Source organism: Pinus tabuliformis, chromosome Q (genome assembly GCF_031772625.1).
Source record: "Pinus tabuliformis cultivar Carrire ecotype Pingquan chromosome Q, CPIR1, whole genome shotgun sequence".
NCBI classification, from domain to species: domain Eukaryota; kingdom Viridiplantae; phylum Streptophyta; class Pinopsida; order Pinales; family Pinaceae; genus Pinus; species Pinus tabuliformis.
Window position 1 is genome coordinate 5,593,735 of NC_142296.1, and position 21,310 is coordinate 5,615,044.

The following is a 21,310-nucleotide window of genomic DNA, read 5'->3' on the forward strand; positions in this document are numbered from 1 at the left end:
TGAAAAATTATAAATTTATTGATAGTATATGATAAAAATTATAAATATAAATTTAATTATAAATGAATATAAAAGATTTATGTAATTTTAATTATTATATATATTTTTAAAATTATATACGTGAACGAACTTAATGGCGAACCTCATTCGAACCTCATCGAAAAATTCGAACTCGAATCGAACTTAATTGTAATCGAATTCGAATTCGAACCCGAACCATGTGACATTGGTGGTAGGTACATTGGAGCAGCAATACCTTTTGCAAGTATAGGTGGCAAAGGACCTTCCAGTGTTCAAGGTACGTGGACTGAAAGGGCTAGTGTGAGCGCTCTCTCAGCAAGTCAAGTGTGTGTTGTTCAAGGGTAGATTGATGGTCATACGTTGTTGACATCAAGCTTTAGTTTTCCTTGTATTATGGCTAAGGGCGATGATCGCTAGTACGAGAGCCCTGTGTTTGTTGTTTTAAAGTTGTCATATAACAAGTTTTGGGTTTGCAAAACGATTGTGTATTTCATTGATTGACTTTTGTACCTTTTCCGCTGTGCAAAGTGCTTGTGTTGTGGCATTTTAGTGTGTTTATGATCGTGTTTATAGACATAGACCTGATTTTGAAATGCCAAAGAAAATTCAACACAATCAACAATCATCTCAGAATGGGCGAACATGTCACAAGTGTGATTTGAACGTAGGTGGAGAGGATAAGCTTCCTCCTCTCAAGCACAAGCTAGACATGATTGACATTTTAGTTGGCAATTAGTCAAGTGAGAAACACATTATTTGCTTGGATTGCTAACAAGAAGTGGATTAATATGTACATAGAGGGGGCAACATTAACCTAAGATCATATATGATAATATTATCATTGTCAATTAATGACCAAGGAGGCAAAATGAGAAAAGGATATTATTGATCTATACACAAATTGCACACCTTATGTTCATTAGGTATTTATAAAAGTATGTACGATCCAAAAATGGAATGGAATCTATTATTAGAGTGATTGATGGAGAAATTAGATGGGTGATGGTGGAGTGGTGAGTGGATTGATTAATGGGTCTTTGTCTCCTTAACTCAAGGGTCACAATTAGAAGTTTACACTTACACTATGATACGTTGTGGCTCATTGCTTTATCACCAAGTGATATTCTCACAATTTCCTCCCTACTTAGAATATGCCATCCCTAATATTTGTTGCAAGGGCAGAAAGGTTGCTTAAAGGTAAATTTTTATAGTAGTTAGCTTGAGTAGGTAGGATGCTTGACCAACTCAATAAGTAATAGTTTGCCATTGTTGAGTAGATCAAGTGCAAACATCAAGTATCTTTTGTCAAAGAAGGTTGAGAAGATGGAATTGCATCCTCTAGATGTGTGATTGGAACTTCATCCTCCAAGTGAGATGCCTCATAGAGCTCAAGTTGGTTGACATTCACAACATCCTATATTCTTATGAACCTTGCGCTTGAAAAATGATAAGAAACTAGTAATTATAGTCCTCTTCGAGGGGGAAACCTTCTTTTACTATGAATACAATGAACAAGACAATATTTTATGATACTATGACTAGGTCTCCTTAGTATATATCTAAGGCGTAATAAAGGGTTTTAAGGATCTTGTCACTGATTATCTTTAAGCAAGAAACATGGAAGATTCGATCTACATGTGAAGATGGAGGCAACTCCAATTTTTAAGGCATGCTTCTAATCCTCTGCAACACCTTACAGAGGCCATAATACCTCAACGCTAATTTATTATCCTTCTCTTGTTGCTTGATGGACATTTGTTTATATGGTTGTAGTCTCATAAATACCCAATCCCTCGCTTCAAATTCCCTTTCACTGTGATGTTGATCTACTTCTTGTCTCATCCTATTTTGTACCATAACCAATTTGTCTTTCAATAGATTGAAAACCTCTTTTTGGTGCCACATGTGGTCCTCTTCTGCTTGAGCCTTTATAGTCCCTTTCAAGGGTGATGTGATGGATGGAGGATGATATCCATAAAGTGCCATAAATGGTGACATTTTTGATGAGGTATGGAAGGATGTCTTGTACCACCATTTTGCCAATGGCAACGATTTGGCCTAGTGTGTTTGTTTATCAGATGCAAAGCAATGTAGATATCCTTCTAAACATTTATTCAAAATCTTAGTTTTCCCATCAGATTGAGGATGGTAAGATGAGTTGTGAGCCAATTGAGTACCCAAACAAGAAAATAATTCAGTGCAAAAATTTCCATTGAAAATTGGATCTCTATCACTTACAATATTTGGTATTCCATGTAGCTTTTGGGTTTCTAGGAATGCTTTTAACACTATACTTTCTTCAAAAGGATGACACAGAGCAAAAAATGGGCATACGCTGTCATTTGAACTACCACTACCATAATGACTCTCTTTCCATAAGGTTTGATCTACCACTACTATAATGACAATCTTTCCTTCAAATTTGGGTAAATCTATAATAAAATCCATTAAAACTTCTTCCCAATGTTGGCTTGGTATGGCTAATGGATGAAAGATCTGTGGGGTCTTGATTGTCTCCCCATTATTTTGTTGGCATACCACACATTTCACCACAAAATTTTGCACATTTGCTTTAAGACCTTCCCAAAAAAAATATTTCTTGATCCTATGTATGTTTCCAAGAACCCTAAATGTTCTCCTACGGGAGAAGTGTATAATTCCGAAAGGACCTTCCGTTTGAGTTGAGAATTCTTACATAAGTATAAGCAATCTTGATACCATGAAAAATCATGTTTTCATATAAATTTTTCTACTGCATCGGGGTCCTCGTGTAGTTGTCAAATGACCTTGCATAGCTTCTCATCTTGCTCCCATTCTATCCTTGCTTCTTCCAACCAGTTAGATTGATGAATGGAAATAGCTCATAGTAAACCATTTGTGTCTCCGTCTTTCCTTGAGAGAATATCTGCCAAAATATTTTGTTTTCCCTTTTTGTAGATAATTTCAAAGTCGTAACACAACATCTTTGTGACCCATTTTTGTTGCTCTTCTGAAGATAGTTTTTGCTCTAAGAAGTACTTCAAACTACCATAATCTATTTTTATGTTGAAATGTCTTCCTATTAGGTATGGACGCTGTTGACCGCTACGTGTCAACTATCCATAGCAGTACACCCCCTTTTTCGCAAAAGGGATAGCAATGGATCGACATGTCCATGCCATTCGACAGTTATCGTCGACCCGATCATGTTATGGTGTAAACCTAGTGTGCACGTGTAAATTGTAAATAATCTTAGCAGATTTGAGTCGTATGTAAATTACTTAGGCAAACCTAATTTTCTAGTGATAATCTACGTTCTGGAAGGTTTTTTGTCTCACCGACCTATGGTTGGCAGAGTTTTCCTTCAGCCTAACCCCAAAACCAGAATGAATTTTGTCATTAGAATCTTAGGGGAATCCTAGTGTGCTTTGAGTCTATGTAAAAGTAATTTGGAAATAACTCTAACTATTTGGTTAGGTTATTACAAATTGTTTGATCTGCTAGATTATAGTTGTGTCGCAGAACTGGGTGGTCTATGAGGGTCTATGTCAAATGGGTTTTTCCCCTTGAGATGTAAAATTTTAAAAGTCATGATGTAAAGTGTCTTGAGGGTTAGAAAATGTTTTAATCCTCTCATAAGTCCTAAGTCCTAGGTCCTGGGTGATTTTTCCAAAGGGCTAAGTTCGAGGATCCAAAAATAAAAAATAAAAAACAATAAAAAATAAAAGATATAAATAATAAAAAAATAAAATTTAAAATTAAAAAATAACTAAAAAATAAAAAATAAAAGTAAAATAAAATAAAAATAAATAAATAAATAAATTAAAAAATAAATAACTAAAAATTGAAAAATAAAATAAAATAAAAAAATAATAATAAATCAAAGTTTAGAGAAAATAAATGCAAAGTTTTAATTTTTTAATATATTAAAATGCATTTAAAATTTCGACGGATGAGATTAAAAGGGAATTTGAGCCTCATCTACGGTCGAGATTAGTTTGACATGGATCACTCGAACTAGTCGTTGGGAAATTTTCCTTTAAATAGGGTGTTAGGGGTCATTTGAGATCAGATTGAATCTTAGAGTCTGGTGCTAAGGAAAGCTCTCTTGTAGTAATTTCTTGTGCAATAAAGAAAGACTTTGGGGTTGAAAATCTTGCTGGTGTTACTCTTCTGGAAATGCTGTAAGATGATTTATTTTTCTGCATAATTTTATTTTTAGCCATTGATAATAGCTTGATGAAGATTGATTTAGGCACATGTATCTTCTCTGATCTCTGGGGTTTGAATGATAGTTTAGATTCTGAAATATAATGGCAGGTATCTCCATTTGATTTGGATTTCACTATTGTTTTCTCCCTCTATGTTAATGGTTGATTTTAAGCTATGCAGGAAATCCTTTTTTTTAGTTTACCGGGCGTTAGGGGAAGTTCTCGGCTGAACTAGCCAACTTCCGGATTGCGTTTTTTGAAAGAGCCCAGCGAGTTTTAATCCTGGGCTTATCATTTGAAATTTTTTTATGAATGCATGAAGGGTTTCTGAAGTATCTCACATTAAATTTAAATTCTGAAAATATTACTGTGGATTATTGACAAATTTGGCTGCTTAAGAGTCAAAAATCTGTAAATATTGTAATTTTTTTTTAGCTGGTTTTAGGGTTGTCAGTTTTGTTTCTTGCACATTTTACTTCTGGGTTTCTGTTTTTGCCATTGCAAGTTGCAGGTACAGGTTTTGAAAAATTTTCAGGGTTTTTATCAGGCAAATCTGGAGCAAGAAGGGTTTTAAAAAAATTAATTAAGTTTCTGGAATACGGTTTCAGTTTCTATGCTGCTCGGGGCTTCGATTTTATTGCAGGAAAAATTCTAAGAGCTTTGAAGCAGAAAGTTCTACGTCATCAGTAATACAGTCTGCCACGAAGAAAAAGCGCAAGAGAAAGAAAATGAGAAAAATATTTGATGCATCAAACGGCCGCGAGCAGCTTGATTTTCGGATAGGGAAAAGTCCTACTGTATGCAGAATTGGACATGGCACATCCGACAAGCAGCTGACAGATTTGCCTGAAAGCAGGCAAATGCTCAGTATACACTATATTGAACACATCTGATGCCATGGGGTATCCTCTGTATTTCTAACCCTACTCCTTGTTTTTTCAGCATTTTCATTTCTGTTTTAGGATTAGATTTACTTTTTATGTTACTAGATAGTTAATAAATGAAGAGCTTATATCTTTCCTGTGCTTAAAGTTATATGATGATTTTTGGATGGACGCTACTTATGTTTTGTTGTGTGTTGCATGGATGCAGATTTTGGATTCTCACATTCCTACAGTGTAGCAACGTGTCCCCAAGTAGAGCCAGATGTTGACCACTACGTGTCAACTACCCATAGCAGTACACCCCCTTTTTCGCAAAAGGGACAACAATGGATTGACATGTCCGTGCCATTCGACAGTCATCGTCGACCCAATCATGTTATGGTGTAAACCCAGTATGCATGTGTAAATTGTGAATAATCTTAGCAGATCTGAGTCATGTATGTAAATTACCTAGGCAAACCTAATTTTCTAGTGATAATCTACATTTCGAAAGGTTTTTTGTCTCACCAACCTATGGTCAACAGGGTTATCCTTTAGCCTAACCCCAAAGTCGGAATGAATTTTGTCATTAGAATCTTAGGGGAATCCTAGTGTGCTTTGAGTCTGTGTAAAAGTAATTTGGAAATAACTCTAACTATTTGGTTAGGTTATTACAAATTGCTTGATCTGCTAGATTATAGTTGTGTCGCAGAACTGGGTGGTCTATGAGAGTCTATGTCAAATGGGTTTTTCCCCTTGAGATGTAAAATTTTAAAAGTCATGATGTAAAGTGTCTTGAGGGTTAGAAAATGTTTTAATCCCCTCGTAAGTCCTAAGTCCTAGGTGATTTTTCCAAAGGGCTAAGTTCGAGGATCCAAAAATAAAAAATAAAAAACAATAAAAAATAAAAGATATAAATAATAAAAAAATAAAATTAAAAAATTAAAAAAATTAAAAAATAACTAAAAAATAAAAAATAAAATAAAATAAAAATAAATAAATAAATAAAAATTGAAAAGTAAAATAAAATAATAAAAAATCAAAGTTTTGAGAAAATAAATGTGAAGTTTTAATTTTTTAAGATATTAAAATGCATTTAAAATTTCAAGGGATGAGATTAAAAGGGATTTTGATCTTCATCGATGGTCGAGATTAGTTTGACATGGATCACTCGAATTAGCCGTTGGGAAATTTTCCTTTAAATAGGGTGTTAGGGGTCATTTGAGATCAGATTGGATCTTAGAGTCTGGTGCTAAGGAAAGCTCTCTTGTAGTCATTTTTTTTGCAATAAAGAAAGACTTTGGGGCTGAAAATCTTACTGGTGTTACTCTTCTGGAAACGCTGTAAGATGATTTATTTTTCTGCATAATTTTATTTTCAGCCATTGATAATAGCTTGATGAAGATTGATTTAGGCATAGGTATCTTCTCTGATCTCTGGGGTTTGAATGATAGTTTAGATTCTGAAATATAATGGCAGGTATCTCCATTTGATCTGGATTTCACTATTGTTTTCTCCATCTATGTTAATGGTTGATTTTACGCTGTGCAGGAAATCCTTTTTTTTAGTTTACTAGGCGTTAGGGGAAGTTCTCGGCTGAACCAACCAACTCTAGGATTGCGTTTTCTGAAAGAGCCCAGCCAGTGTTAATCCCGGGCTTATCATTTGAAATTTTTTTATGAATGCATGAAGGGTTTTCTGAAGTATCTCACATTAAATTTAAATTCTGAAAATATTACTGTGGATTATTAACAACTCTGGTTGCTTAAGAGTCAAAAATCTATAAATATTGTAAATTTTTTTTAGCTAGTTTTAGGGTTTTCAGTTTTGTTTCTTGCACATTTTACTTCTGGGTTTCTGTTTTTGCCATTGCAAGTTGCAGGTACAGGTTTTGAAATTTTTTTAGGGTTTCTATCGGGCAAATCTGGGGCAAGAAGGGTTTTAAAAAATTAATTAAGTTTCTGGAATACGGTTTCAGTTTCTATGCTACTCGGGGCTTCAATTTTATTGCAGGAAAAATTTCAAATTTTTTTTAGCAGGTTGGGTAAAGTTCCTCATGCCGCTACTCATTTTTCCGTAGCTCAGAGCCTGCATTCTTCATGCAGCTCCCATCGCACCTGCCATACCCTCATCAACTGCTGCGATTCACTGCTCCTTCACCCTTCACTGCACACACATTTGTCCAAAAACCCTCACGCGGTTGTGTCCGTTCCTCACATTCCTTTCCCCTGCTGTCGACCTTCATCTGCTATCCGGCGGCCTCTTCACGTTGCCATCAACTCTGCGTCCAACCTGCGCCTTCCATCCACGCCGTCCCATCTCGTCCTTTGGCGTGATTCTCATCCACGTACCTGCAAAACACCAGAAATATGTTTTTGATTTTTTTTTCTCTGTTGTTAAGTATGCGTATTCATGCTTTACAGCTAGTTCATTTTTTTATTTTCATTTAGTTTTGGTTTTCATAAAAAACAAAAAAAAACAAAAAGAATCGATTTTCATTTTTTAAGTTAGCTGTTAACTTACGTTTTAGTTTTATTTTTTTTAGATATATTTAAATAGATTTTGATTTATTAGTTTAGCCCATAGTTTAGTTTAGGACTTAGTTTGTTTTTCTTTTAGAATTAGATTTTTTTTTCCTTTCAAATTTCATTTTTTTGTATATATTTTAAGTTTTATGTAGTTTAAGTTTCTTTAGTTTAGATTAGACTTTAAATTTTATTTAGTTTTTAGATTAAAGTTTAGTTTTTTTTGATATAGGTTAGCTCATGTTTAGGCTTATTAAATCTCTGTTTTAGCTTTAGAATTAGATCTCTTTAAATTTAGTTTTTAATTTTTCAAAGTTTGATTTTAAACAATTTAGAAAAATATAAAAATATAAAAAGAAAAAATATAAAAAAGGCACAAAAGGTTTCTTTTTTTTCAGGTTTTAGATTTAAGTTTTATTTTTTAGATTTTATATTGTTTCATTTTATGTATATAGATTAGGTGTTAGTTTTAGATTAGATTTTATTTAGATTTTTTAAGTTTTGTTTCATTTTAAATTAAAAATTTTAAAATCATAAAAAATAATAAAAAAAAAAAAATCATAAAAAGTTTTAGATTTTAATGGGTTCATATTTTGTTTTAATTTGTTAGATTTATTTGATTTTAGGATTTAATTTTAATTTAGTTTAGTTTAGTTTAATTTTGTTTTAAACAATATAAAAATATATAAAAAATAAAAAAATATTTTGAAAAGGCTTAACAAAAAATTGAAAATTCATTTTTGGTGACTGTTGCAGTATCTATGTTCTACTTCTCTATAGTTAAACGCACTTAAATGTTTATTTAAAGTTAGCTATGTAAAAGTGGTAACTGGTCAGCGTTTAAATTTTATGATCATTTAAAGCATCTGATTTTTCTTGAAATTTAATTGCTGGATCATCATTAAAGCATTGTGAATTTATTGAATATCTTGCATTTCTTGGAATATTTGATGATAAATGAGTGCTTTACAAGGTTCATATTTCCTTAATAATCATTTAATCATTAACTCCATAAGGCACTGGTACATTAATTTCTAAATTCAATCGGGTGCTAAATTGCCTTGCTGTGTCTCCCAACCCAATTTGTCCATAGTTGGTCATCCTTTATCTCATAGGGTCTACCCCCCCAGCCTCAGGAGACTGTTTAAACGGAGAGATCGAGGATCAGGGTGACAACCCTCGGTCTGAGCATTGTCGTGACAATCTGTGTGACAACAGACGCCATTTCTTAATTGCATGTAGTATGGCCAACATTTTTTTTTCATAGATGGGTCTGAGTAAGTTCTTTCCTTTGAGTTCGTTACTTTCAAAGGCAAGGGGCCTTCTTTCTTACATCAAAGTTGCACCAATGCCATGGCTTTGAGGCATCATATTCCACAATGAAGGTTTTTGTGAAGTCAGGTGTCGCCAAGACGAGAGTTGTACACATAGTCTTTTTAAGTTCTTCAAAAGTTTTGGTTGCTTGTTTAGTCCAAGAAAATGCTTTCTTCGTCAATAATTTTGTTAGGGGTGGTGTTGTTTGACTATAATTCTTGACAAACTTGCGGTAATATCTTGTCAATCCTAATAATCCTCTGAGTTTATTCACGAGATTGGGGATAAACCATTCTTTCATAGCTTTGATTTTGATAGTATCTACCTTGATACCCTCATGTGATACAATATGACCCAAATATTCCATTTCTTGAACCCCAAAGGCACACTTGGAAGTCTTTACATATAGTTATTGCTCTTCCAATAGTGTTAAGACCTTGTCAACATGTTGTACATGCTCTTCCCAAGATTTGTTGTAGATTAGTATGTCATCAAAAAATACTAACACAAATTTTCTAAGGGTGGGTTTGAAAATAGAATTCATCAAGCTTTGAAATGTTCAAGGTGCATTTGTAAGTGCAAATGGGATAACCAAAAATTCATAATGACATTCATGTGTTCTAAAGGCTATTTTGGGAATGTCTTCTTGCTTCATTCTAATTTGATGATATCCAAAACAAAGATCCAACTTAGTAAATAAAATTGCTCCATGCAATTCATCTAATAATTCATCAATGACAAGAATAGGAAACTTACCTTTGCTTGTCATACACATACACCGTGAACCATCTTTTTGATAACCACCACCATTGCTGAAGAGAGAGCGCTCTGGCTAGGTTGAATGATGTTCGCCTCTGACATTTCTTGAACCATACACTTAATCTCACTTTTCTGTTCATGTGGATATTTGCAAGGCCTAATGTTGGTGGCAAACTTCTAGGTTGCAAATGAATAGCATGGTCATGATCTCATGCTGGTGGAAGAGCCTTTGGCATCTCTCCAAATACCTTAGAATGATTGTTGATAACCTTTTGGAGATCCACTAGAGCAGATGATATATATATTTGAACTTTTGATGAACAAAATTGTGCAATTACACATTGGTGTCCCTTTTTTAGTAATTTTGTCATGTTATTAGAGCTTATCACTTTACTAGGTTTCCCTTGGATACCTCTAAGCTCAATTTCTTTTCCTTTTGAGAAAAATCTTAGGAAAAGATCTTGAAAATTAAGGGCCACTGTTCCCAGTGATTGTAACCATTGGACCCTTTATACAACATCAACGCCACCCATTTGGATTGTAATCGTGGGACTTAACAACAAACCCTCCAGCCCATATTCAGCTTAATACTATGGCACATTAAAAGTGAAGGACATGCTTTTTGTACAAGGACTATAGAAGAACTTGCTCTCAGTCTCAGTGATGGAGGATAGAGCATACAAGGTCATGTTTAGGAATGGGTAGGTGCTCATTCGTCCAGAGGATTCAATCTTAGACACAACAGTAGCCATCAAAGTTAGAGAGAGCAACAAGGTATATGTAGAAGCAACGAAAGGTCCAAGGGAATCTTGGATCTCATTCATTTAGATGTGTGTAGATTGATGTCAGTGGAATTAGTGCAGGGACCGCAATACTATGTCATGTTCATTGATGATTATTTCAAGAAAACATGGATCTTCTTCATGAAGACCAAGGATGAGGTTTTCGGTTGGTTCTGAGAGTTCAAGGCCCAGGTGGAGAACTAGACATACACGAAGATCAAGGTATCGAGGTTAGACAATGGGGGAGAGTACACCTCCAATGACTTTAGGGATTTATGGAAGGAGGTAGGGATCAAGAGGGAGATGACAATCTCATACAACCCTCAACATAATGGGGTTGTAGAGAGAAAGAATTGGTCCATCATCAGTTCTACCAAGGCAATGATACATGATCACTAGTTGCTTTTTGTTTATTTGGGCAAAGGCATGTAACACTACAATATACTTGTAGAAAAGGATTCCTCAAACGATATATGGGGACAAGACTCTTGAGGAGGCATTCATAGGGGTGAAGCCAAAGATGGGATACTTAAGAATCTTTGGTTGTCCAGTGTACATCCATGTTCACTTGAAGAAGAGGATGAAGTTGGAGCCTCCAAGATAGAAGGGGATATTCGTTGGATACAATAAAGCGAACAAAGTTCCTTCTACAGATTAATTACTCCAGAAGACTTGGAATATAAAGATATCCATGAGGATACAAGAATATTATATATTAAATTTATGAATATGAATGATTATACAATGAGAATGAGAGGCTTGCTTATATACCAACCAGGTGTCTCTTCATGGAGAGTCATGTCTCATTTAGACTTGACTCTTCAACCTAATTACTAATTAACTATTAATTGTTTATGGTTATTATCATTTACATTATTTTACATTATTTCTTTTATATTATTCATAAAATTGCCTTCCTCCTCAGAAAGCTTTGTCGTCAAAGCTTGTTAATGAAAAAGGCTTGATCTCTTTTTCGGCGTCGAATGTCTTTCTGTCTCAGGATTGTCATCTTTGTCGATACATGTTGGTATGATCTTCTAAGTGACAAACAAAACTGTCACACTAAGAAGGGATCAGACCATCGCAGATTAATCTTCTGTGTAATATTCTGATCACTGGAATTTTGTAACGACTTGTCATCATAGGACTGGATTGAGGTTACATCACTATTCTCTGCAACATTAGTTTGTTGTTTCGGTTTTGAATGGTACATATACGTAGCTTGATTGAGTTGTCTACTCTCGTGATTCGGATGTCGATATGGAACTTTTTTGGTTTGAATTTCCCTTATTGGGCATGTGGCAATTTTTAGATTTTCTTCTGGCGAAGATGTTGTTGAGTTGGTTATGGAACATTCACTTGGCATGCTCATTCTTTGAACTGCAACATCTAAGTGTGTCGTTTCTTCAACTGACTTGTCTTCTTGAGTTGTCATATTCACTAGATCGGTATTCGTTCTCTTTTTTTCAACTTGGACTGTTACGATTGGAGATTTCGACACTTCTTTTTGAGTGAATTGTTCTAACTTGTCTTCTAATGCTTTCTTATCATCCTTAAGTTTCTTAATTTGAGTGAGTAGACTTTGATTATGGTTTCTCAGACGTAAAAGTTCTTTGATTTCTGATTTATCAACCTTATTTTCAGTGTTTTGAATTTTAAGTTTTTCATCTTTTAGATCTCTGATTTGTTCTAATAAATTTTTATTAAGGTTCTTTTAACGCAAGGTTTCATCTTCTTGTTCTGATAAGTGCTTCTTGAGTTCTTTTTTTGTGACCTTAGTCTTCTTCACTTGTGCGAGTGTTTTTTCGACGTGGTCCTTGAGACGAGAAATTTCTTCGTCTTTTTCCATTATTTCTTTGTAATGCATATCCACAAGATTTTTATGTTCATGTTCTACCGCTTTCTTATTTTGCTGAAGTTTGGCTATTTTGCCATTCTCTTGATCTTTTAGCTGCACTTTCTCGGTACACTGACTTCCATTGTTTTGTGGAAGTGATGATGGACGTTCAACTTGGAATATGGATTCCATTTTCTTTCTCTCCTCTTTAAAATCAACATGTTGTCGCTTAAGTATTGTCATTAATTGTCCTATATCTCTTGCGAATGATTGTTCATTACTTCGAGATTCCATATTTTTCTTCACTTCTTTTGCCTTCGTGATTTTTTTGTTTTTTTGGTCTTCCTTTTAATTTAATTCCCTTGGTTTATAATATATATTTAACCAATTAAGTATGCCTAATTATATAAACTACTCGTTCTATTTCTTTGTGATTGTGTTAACTTGAACAGTCGGCTTGATTTTTATTTTTTATTTATTTTTTAAATAATTTGACCAATTGATTCTTAAAGGGCCACAACCATTGGATTGACCCCGTTCAACAAATACCCCAATGTTTGATGGACGTCAACAACTATCGCAAGTATGCGGTTGACGCTGAGGTATCGTTTGTCCCTTTTCCGTGAAACTTGGGTTCATCATGGCAGGCTTACACACGCGATTTTATCAACAGATAACCTCCTTTGAATGTGAACAAATATGTTCCGAGGCAGCCCTAAAAACAATGTTGATTTAATCTCTGTTCAAGCTTGAAATTCTTGCTGGTGGTGGCCTGAAAAGTTCGTTGTCTGCTTTAGAAATACGCAGGTTGAAAGATATGTTGCATATACCCTTGCTCACTCAGAAATATCGCTGAACTTAACAGCAAGAGCTCTCGACCTGAGTGGAACTACGACTGTGACTATCTCCTTGAATTTCAAACTCCCCCTCAACTTTAACTCGGCGGAATCGACTGTTGTGATAAAGGTGGTGAGATCAGTGAAAAACCGACAATGGAGGGCGATGGTAAGTAGGCGTGATGTCGGCAATCCTAGTGCGGGCAGAAACACATTGACGTGGTCGTTTATTGACTAGTTAATCCGATTTGAGCCAATAATTGATGCCTTCTTAGCTTAGTGGTTACGATTTTTAGATGGACAACTATACGATACGATATGACGGTGTGGACGGTGTCTGGTGGCGGTGGGTATGACAATGGTTACAGACAATGCAGATTCAAGAAATGTTTTGACGGTGGACATTGAGGCGATTCGAAGGACGATAGTGTGGCACTGTGGGTGGGTTGAGGGATGGTCACATGGGTTGTTATGGGTGGTCTGTCAGGTTGCGTGAACAAACGGTGGTGGTGGTGTGCTGCCAGTCGGTGGAACGAGGCTGAGCATTGTGGGTGTTGTCGCTGGGGTTGCAGTGATTTGCAACTACTCGTCGATATGGACTGCAGCGATAGCAGGTGGCTGTCAACAGTTTGTAGCCGCTTAGATTGGTAGGAAGGTGATGTTTGACTGACGCACAACCTTTTGTTTTATTTTATTTTTTTTGTTTTTATTTATAAAAGGTTTTTCTTTTTATAACTTTTTTTTGAATTTTTTTTTTGTAATTGTATATATATATATGTTTTTTTTTTTAATAAATTTAAACTTTATTTTTATTTTTCCCAATTTTTTTTATTTTTTATTTTTTAATAACTTTCTTTTCTTATAATGTATAATATATATGTTCTTGCTTCTTCTTTTTTTTTTAGAATCTTCTTTCTGGCTTCATTTTTTTTTAATTATATCTTCTAAGTATTTATCTTGATTTTTTTTTTTATTAATCTTTTTTTTCTATTTTTTTTTAATGGCCAAGGGTCAATTGGCAAAAATGGAGAAACTCCAAAGTTTGTAGCGAAACGTTTCAATGGCAACGAAGTTGACGAAGTTCGATGGCCAAAGACTTGGATCAGAGAACGAGGTTCTGTGCAACATCGGAGCAGCCAGAGGATTGAACTGCTCTGATACCAAATGAAGCAAACAAGATTCCTTCTACAGATTAATTACTCCAGAAGACTTGGAATATAAAGATATCCTTGAGGATACAAGAATATTATATATTAAATGTATGAATATGAATGATTATACAATGAGAACGAGAGGCTTGCTTATATACCAAGTAGGTGTCTCTTCATGGAGAGTCATGTCTCATTTAGACATGACTCTTCAACCTAATTACTAATTAACTATTAATTATTTATGGTTATTATCATTTACAATATTTCTTATATATTTATTCATAACATACAACAAGACTTCGAAAGCTTATAGGATCTTCATCCCTATGCAGAGGAAGACTTTTATGAACAAAAATGTCAATTTTGAGATGAATTTGGTGTTTAGGAAGTCTAATGAGTTACCGAGGGTTCGAAGATAGAGAAACATGCAGAGACTTCTAGTTCATGGAATCAGCCATCAAGTGGGAGGAGTTAGTAGCTCCTTCTAGTTCTATCAAGAGACCTAGGTGGTTTGAGTAGACATTGAAGGATGCTAGGGAGCATGTTGAGGCTCCTAGGAGCACATTGAGGGAGAGCAGGTCTTCAAAGAAGTTTCCAAACTAGATAGCACTGATGAATAACATCATTGAGGAGGCAACAAATTAGGAGGCTTAGAGGAAAGCCATGGTGAAGGATTATGCATGGGACATTTTGCCATGATTGGAGAGAAAGCTAGTTTTAGGTGGTTCTTCCAGAAGTACTTTCCGTGCCAATAGGCAGTGTTGATGATAGTAGCATTAGACAGGTATTCTCGCACACGTCTAAGTGTTTACACATGTGGAAGTTGTCTAAAAGGATCCTTAACCTTAACAATTACTTTAATCAATGGAATTATTAAACTAATTGATTTTTATAAGAAAAAATGAGTTAATCTAATGAAATGCAAAGGTTATTTGCGTTAGTGAATTAGATGAATCATGACTGTTGATCTCAAGTGATGTTGATATCTAATATCAACCATCAATCACTTTGGAAATTAGGGTTGTGGATTCAGTTAATAACTCAAACTTAGAAATGGAAGGCTAGGCTAAGGGAAAGGACACATTTTCTGAGCATTATAGATAGTGAGATAGTGACATCTCAATGATTGGGTGGAGGACTTTCATCCAAGTGTGTAGATTCCAAGGAAGAGTGTGAGGGGCAGCAAGGGAGAAGGATCCAGATCAACTAGCCATATCAAAGGACATACCTGCACAAGGTTTGATCAGCTGGAATATCTCCAGGTTTTGTTGTATTTGTATTTTTACCTAGAGGGTGATTATCCCAGTAAGGGAGTCCTTGTATGTTAAAGATTATTATTAATGATTCAACATATTTGAAGGGCAAAAAATCTATGTGCGCATGTGTTTGAGAATGGTATACTATTTTGCACTCATTGTCATATTTTATTTATGTGTTAAAATCTCAATAGTGTTTTTGTTAGTATTTGTAGCTTAGACAAGTTTTCCATGACGGTGTCTACTTGTGGAAAACATCAACTAGTGCTATCAAAAAGGCCTTCAACAATGGTGACTCTTGTGCCACACTGGGTATACCAATGTGCTCCTCACACTCCCGCGTGTCCTCTGCCTCATGCTCAATCTCCTCCTCAGGCCCCTCATATCTAAAGCCAGGTCTCCACCGGCAGAAGTGCCTCCTAGTCTCACCCTCTAACTGTTCCTGTCCTGTTTGCTCCTTTCGAGGAGATTTGGTGTCCTGAGTTTGTTGATTTACCCCACATGGTGTAGATGGCTGCACCCCCACGGTCTGTGTACCTCTAGTGTCTCTATTGTAAGGATGAGGATGGGTTTGGTCTGTCACCCTCCTCAACTGGGCCAACCTCTCATTGTCCTAATGGATTCCACCCCATAATTTTTGCACACTAAATTTCTCTTGAGCCATGGGTTTGTCTATGGTTTCACCCATTATTGTGCCTACATACCCGAATCTTCCATGATCTTACTAGTTACCCACAGCTGGGCCAAGATCATGCTCTGATACCACTGTAATGTTCCAAAATAGGAAAAATAGTGATATGCAAGCAAATAACAATTTTCACCACAGAAATTTCAAAACAATTAGAAAACGCCCATAACTATCAGAAATATGGAAGCAACTGAGCCATTTTATTATAAACTAGTGCAAGAGTACAAAATATGGAAGGAATGCACCTGGGCTTGCCTCAAAGGCAAGCGGAGCAAGCCCAAGTGAAGCAATGACAACCCAGAGCTACAATCAACTGACCAACTGTTGCACTGCGCAGTCCCCAACAATTTTGCACTGTCTACTACAAAGATATGGCTGAAAACCCCACCTCCGGTGCTCAAAAAATTCTGCAAATTTATATCTAGGCTCCTCAAGCAAAACCCACAAAATTCCTAAAATGGTTTGGCCTGATTTTGACCTCCCAAAATCGACTCTCAAAAGCCCTACGCTTTTCAATAGTTGTTGAAGCACGCTGTTTGTCAAACCACTAGCAAAATCCTCCTCCGTCACTCCTGAAATGTAGCAATCAAATCCACCAATACTTCCCTTATTTCTCCCAACAAGCAAATAGCCCCAATGGCTGAAACTCTATCTCCCACGTATGCCCAATTTCTCTCTTCTGCGCTGGCCACAGAATCTACAAAATCACTCCTGAATATTGTTGCCACTTCCAGGCCTCAAACTCACCCAATAGCCAACAAATCTATTGAGCCTTCTTCTCCTAATTTCTCATGGCAATAGCCCTCCAGAAGAATGCTGCAATGGCCACACTACATCCACCACTGCGTCCTCTAGAAATATGCATTGTTGGAGCGAACTGAATACAAATGCTGGAAATCTCTCTACAAATCTCCTCCGAATGATAATGGATGAACCTCTCTAGGGTGGCACTCGAAGTCCCCCGAAGAAAGGGTGAGTTCTCCGCTTGGAAAACTCTTGCTAAACAACAATGTTTTAAAACTCTGACTTCGACTCCGACTCGGCCGAGGGTTGACTCCGACTTCGACTCAGACTCAGTATCGACTTGGCCGGCTCGATTTCAATGACTCGATCGTTGTAAAAAATACATTAAATATTATTTTTTTATTATAAAAAAACATAATTTTAAAGATTTTCATTCATGTTTCCAAACACACAGCATTAGCTTTGCTCGACATGTAAACCCTATCATCTTGTTATCAATGCTCAAATATTGCAATCAACAATTCTGTCGTTTTGCCTCATCATCTCAACCTGTAGAAAAAACCCTACTCAAACCCTAGTTGTAGCGTAATACACCTTCACTGTCATATCCTTCAGTGCAAACTTCAAGACAATCTAAGTATCCAACCATTGTTGATGTATCCCTAGATGTGCAATCAGCTACCAAGTTGCTATAGTCAGAAAATTTCAACAGTCTAATTAGATACACCAAGGTGACTGTCATATAACAAGGTGACCATCATATATGGGGTTACTGTTATCACTATCAAGTCAAAGGGACAAGCCATTCATTGCTGTCATATCATTTCAAGATTACATAGAGATGACTGTCATATACTAGGTCACTGCTATATGTCTAGGGCACTGTCATATCAAGAGCACTGTCATATATCAAGGTGACTGCCATTACATTTCATTGTCAAGTCTAATCACACAATACTGTCATACTTGTCATTACATATCATACAAATTACTGCCAAGATTACTGTCATATCACAAGGTTGCTGCTATATCACAAGATTTATGTTACATACAAGATTACTGCCCTATGTATCATTGTCAGGCCAAGTCATGGATGACTGACCTACTACTAAGTTTCAAGGACACTCAATCATGTGTCAAGGTCATTGCTATGTCAACAAGGTCAATGCCATATCAATTTGTATGATGTATCATACCTCAAAAGAGAAACATGACTGTCATACTTGAACCTTTGCATTATAGTCATTGCCCAAGCATCACTGACCATACATCATAACCATGCATCACTTCTATATTGCTCTCAAGCAATATTGTCAAAAACATGTCATAAATATCACTTTTATACTGCTGTCTCCAACTCGGCCGAGTAGGCTCGGACTCGGCCGAGTAGGCTCGGACTCGGCTGAGCCGGCCGGGTTATCACCGAGCCGGCCAAGTTGTTAAACAACTCGGCCGGCTCAGTAATAACCCGGCCGACCGAACAGGTTCACAGGCCGAGTCAACCCGGTGAGGCCTTGACTCGGACCAGTAAACAACTCGGCCGGCTCAGTAATAACCCGGCCGACCGAACAGGTTCACAGGCCGAGTCAACCCGGTGAGGCCTTGACTCGGACCAACTCGGCTGAGTCGGTTCCGAGCCAGCCGAATCTTAAAACAGTGCTAAACAGCAAGTGACCCGGCTAAACAGCTCGAGCAATAGAATCAAATTCGATAAGCCAAGAATGCCAAATGAAGTGTGCTGCCTTCCTTTTATAACTTTTGTGGAGCCTTTCTTCCCGCCTTTTTCTCCCTCATGCATTTCGAATCATTGACTTTGGGAGTGCATATTTCTTAAGTGGGTGGTCCCCACATATCATTAACAAAACAAAACAAAATTAAATTAACTTGCCTCTAACTCCCAAGTCTTCTATAAAAAATCAAATGGGCCCCGTTTTCACCAAAATTGGCCCCGAAAATGTAGAAATAAATCCTGTTCCAAAATAATTAAGGAAGGAACATTACAGGTGAGGAGGAAGAAGTATCTGCCACAGAATAAAAAATTAAGAAAGATCCAATGCAGTATCTAACTATAAAGTATTAAATCCCCTCATTTAGAGTTGCTTGTTTCATTTATACAGTGAGGTTTTTAATCAACTATAACTGTTTTCAGTTACAAAGAATTGATTTAGGCTACAGTTAACCGCCTCTGTAACTATTGTCTGTCACTATTATGAGAGTTTGGCTTTCTGTTGGTTGAAGTCTGTCTCAGTGAAGATGACTTTGTTGAATCAAGTTCAATTGTCGAGTCATCAAATTGAGTTGAAGTGGTGTTGATTTCATGTTGGCTTATTTGGTGTTGATGTCAACCTTGGAGGAATCACATCTAGCTTTACTGTGTTCGTTGTGCTTGTATTGGATACTGTATTTACATCTTCAGATTTGTTCTCTATGTTAGTGTTCGATAATGTCTGTCTTTATTTCCTAAATTAAGATAGTTGAAGTTTCACCTAACATTCTTTTGGTTGAGACGCTGCTTGTAGTTCTCTTGTGTTGCTTTTGATGCACAACTATCTTTGTATTGAAATTATAAATAGTCTTGCCTATATTTTGTATGCTTGTTATTTTTTTGTCTATTAGTAGACATTAATTTCATTGTTAATCCTTTCGTTGTCTTTTGTTGCTTGACCTGTGATTTAATCACCTTTTACTTTTCAAGGATGTCTTCAATCTTCTCTGTTGTGCCTTTTATTGTATAAGGTCTTTTCTAGCTTCTAATGAAGTTCACAGAAAATCTGCATTTGTTTTCTTTGCAACTTCATACAGGGCTGCAAAGGCACAATGAACAACGATGTGAACATGAACTTGAAGAAATAAAAAGGGGAGCAGAATCTGGCAACATAACCCCAGATGCTTCAGTTTTTAGATTTTCTGATGATGCACTTGCTGAACAAAAGGACTGTTCCAATATAGCTGATGAAAAAGTATCCTTGGCAGTTCAGGCATATGATCTGGTATACCTCACATTTTCTTTTGTTGTGCATTCTATGTTTTCAATGCTGTATATGATTTATAAATGCATCATATTTTGGAGTAGAATGGCATTTTAGATTTTGTTTCTTGTGTGATGCAAGCTTGTTTAGGAAAAAATTAATCTTCGTGATTATGCCCACACTAATTCTGTAGGTTTGTATATACGTCAATTTGCCAGTATTTTGGACATCTAAATAATAGATGTAGTTGCCACATCAATTGTTTCTTAAATTCTAATAATTCCAAGTAAATATATGGTGTTCTTAACTTCTTAATAAAGAGATGACTGATTGGCATTTTAACTGTGAAAAACATCTATTTATCTAGGAACATAATAGAGAATGGACAAGGGTGGAGAAAGTGTTAAAAATCCTTTTGGATTACATATCGCGGACTGTACTTTGATGGTATGAAATGGTGACAGTGGAAACCTCTTTCTAATAAATTATGCTTTCTCTGTTCATTGTCTATCTCAGTTTGGCGTTTTCTTATCAATCTCCTTGCTGTTTCATTCAGTTTTAGAATTTCCAACTACCACAATTTGTAAAGAAACTGATGTGGGTAAGAGATTATGCAAGGTGAGGATGACCAATAAAATAGAACTTCCATGACATCAAAGAATGCCAGAACTTGGTTGGATAAATGGTATTGTATTCTCAACTTTGGAGATTGTACATAAGAGAAGAGCTCTCTGAAACAGGTTGAGTTCATCAAGATATTGCTTCAGTTTGGAATTCGTTATATTTTCTTGGGTGACCATGAAGCAACCATCTGTCACACCCAAAATGGTAGAAGACGAGTATATTGTAGTTGGATTGGCAAGATGAGAAGCAGAGGCTAGTTATAGGACTGTCTTGGTCAGGTACAAGTAATGACGATGATGACAGGTCGAACCACATTACCACTTCATTCGAGACATGGTGCAGAAGGGGGCAGTGAAGCTCCAATACATCTCCATTGATGAGTAGATCACTGATATTCTTACGAAATCACTTTCTAGAGCAAAGTTTGTGTATTTCTGGGACAAGCTTGGACTTGTGGAGAATGCCTCTCATTGAGAGCGAGTGTTGATTTGATTGCATCGTGGACATACATTCTCCCTATGTCATCATGACCTTTGTGTGAAAATTTCTGAATCTAACACATCAGAAGCCCCTACTGCAATATCTGGTTTATTATCTCCTACTTGTTCTTTATATTAACAAGTTATTTATATGCATAAATATCGAAATAAACACAATTGCAACCTTCACAAATACACAGATCAACAACTGAAATACACTGAGACAACACGAGGGACACTTTTATTTTTGGACAAACATCCCTTGAAAAGCC

The 21,310-nt window shown here is 36.0% G+C and overlaps 1 protein-coding gene across 3 annotated transcripts in view; it reads left to right on the forward strand.

Moving 5' to 3' along the window:
- The window catches only part of LOC149217998 (PHD finger protein ING1-like), a 280,739-nt gene that overhangs the window by 110,956 nt on the left and 148,473 nt on the right, over positions 1-21,310 (forward strand). For all 3 annotated transcript variants that reach the window (XM_089383720.1, XM_089383718.1, XM_089383719.1), the window contains exon 3: positions 19,769-19,956. In XM_089383720.1, coding sequence (XP_089239846.1) covers positions 19,769-19,956 — 188 coding nt within the window. The remainder of the gene's footprint in view (positions 1-19,768; positions 19,957-21,310) is intronic.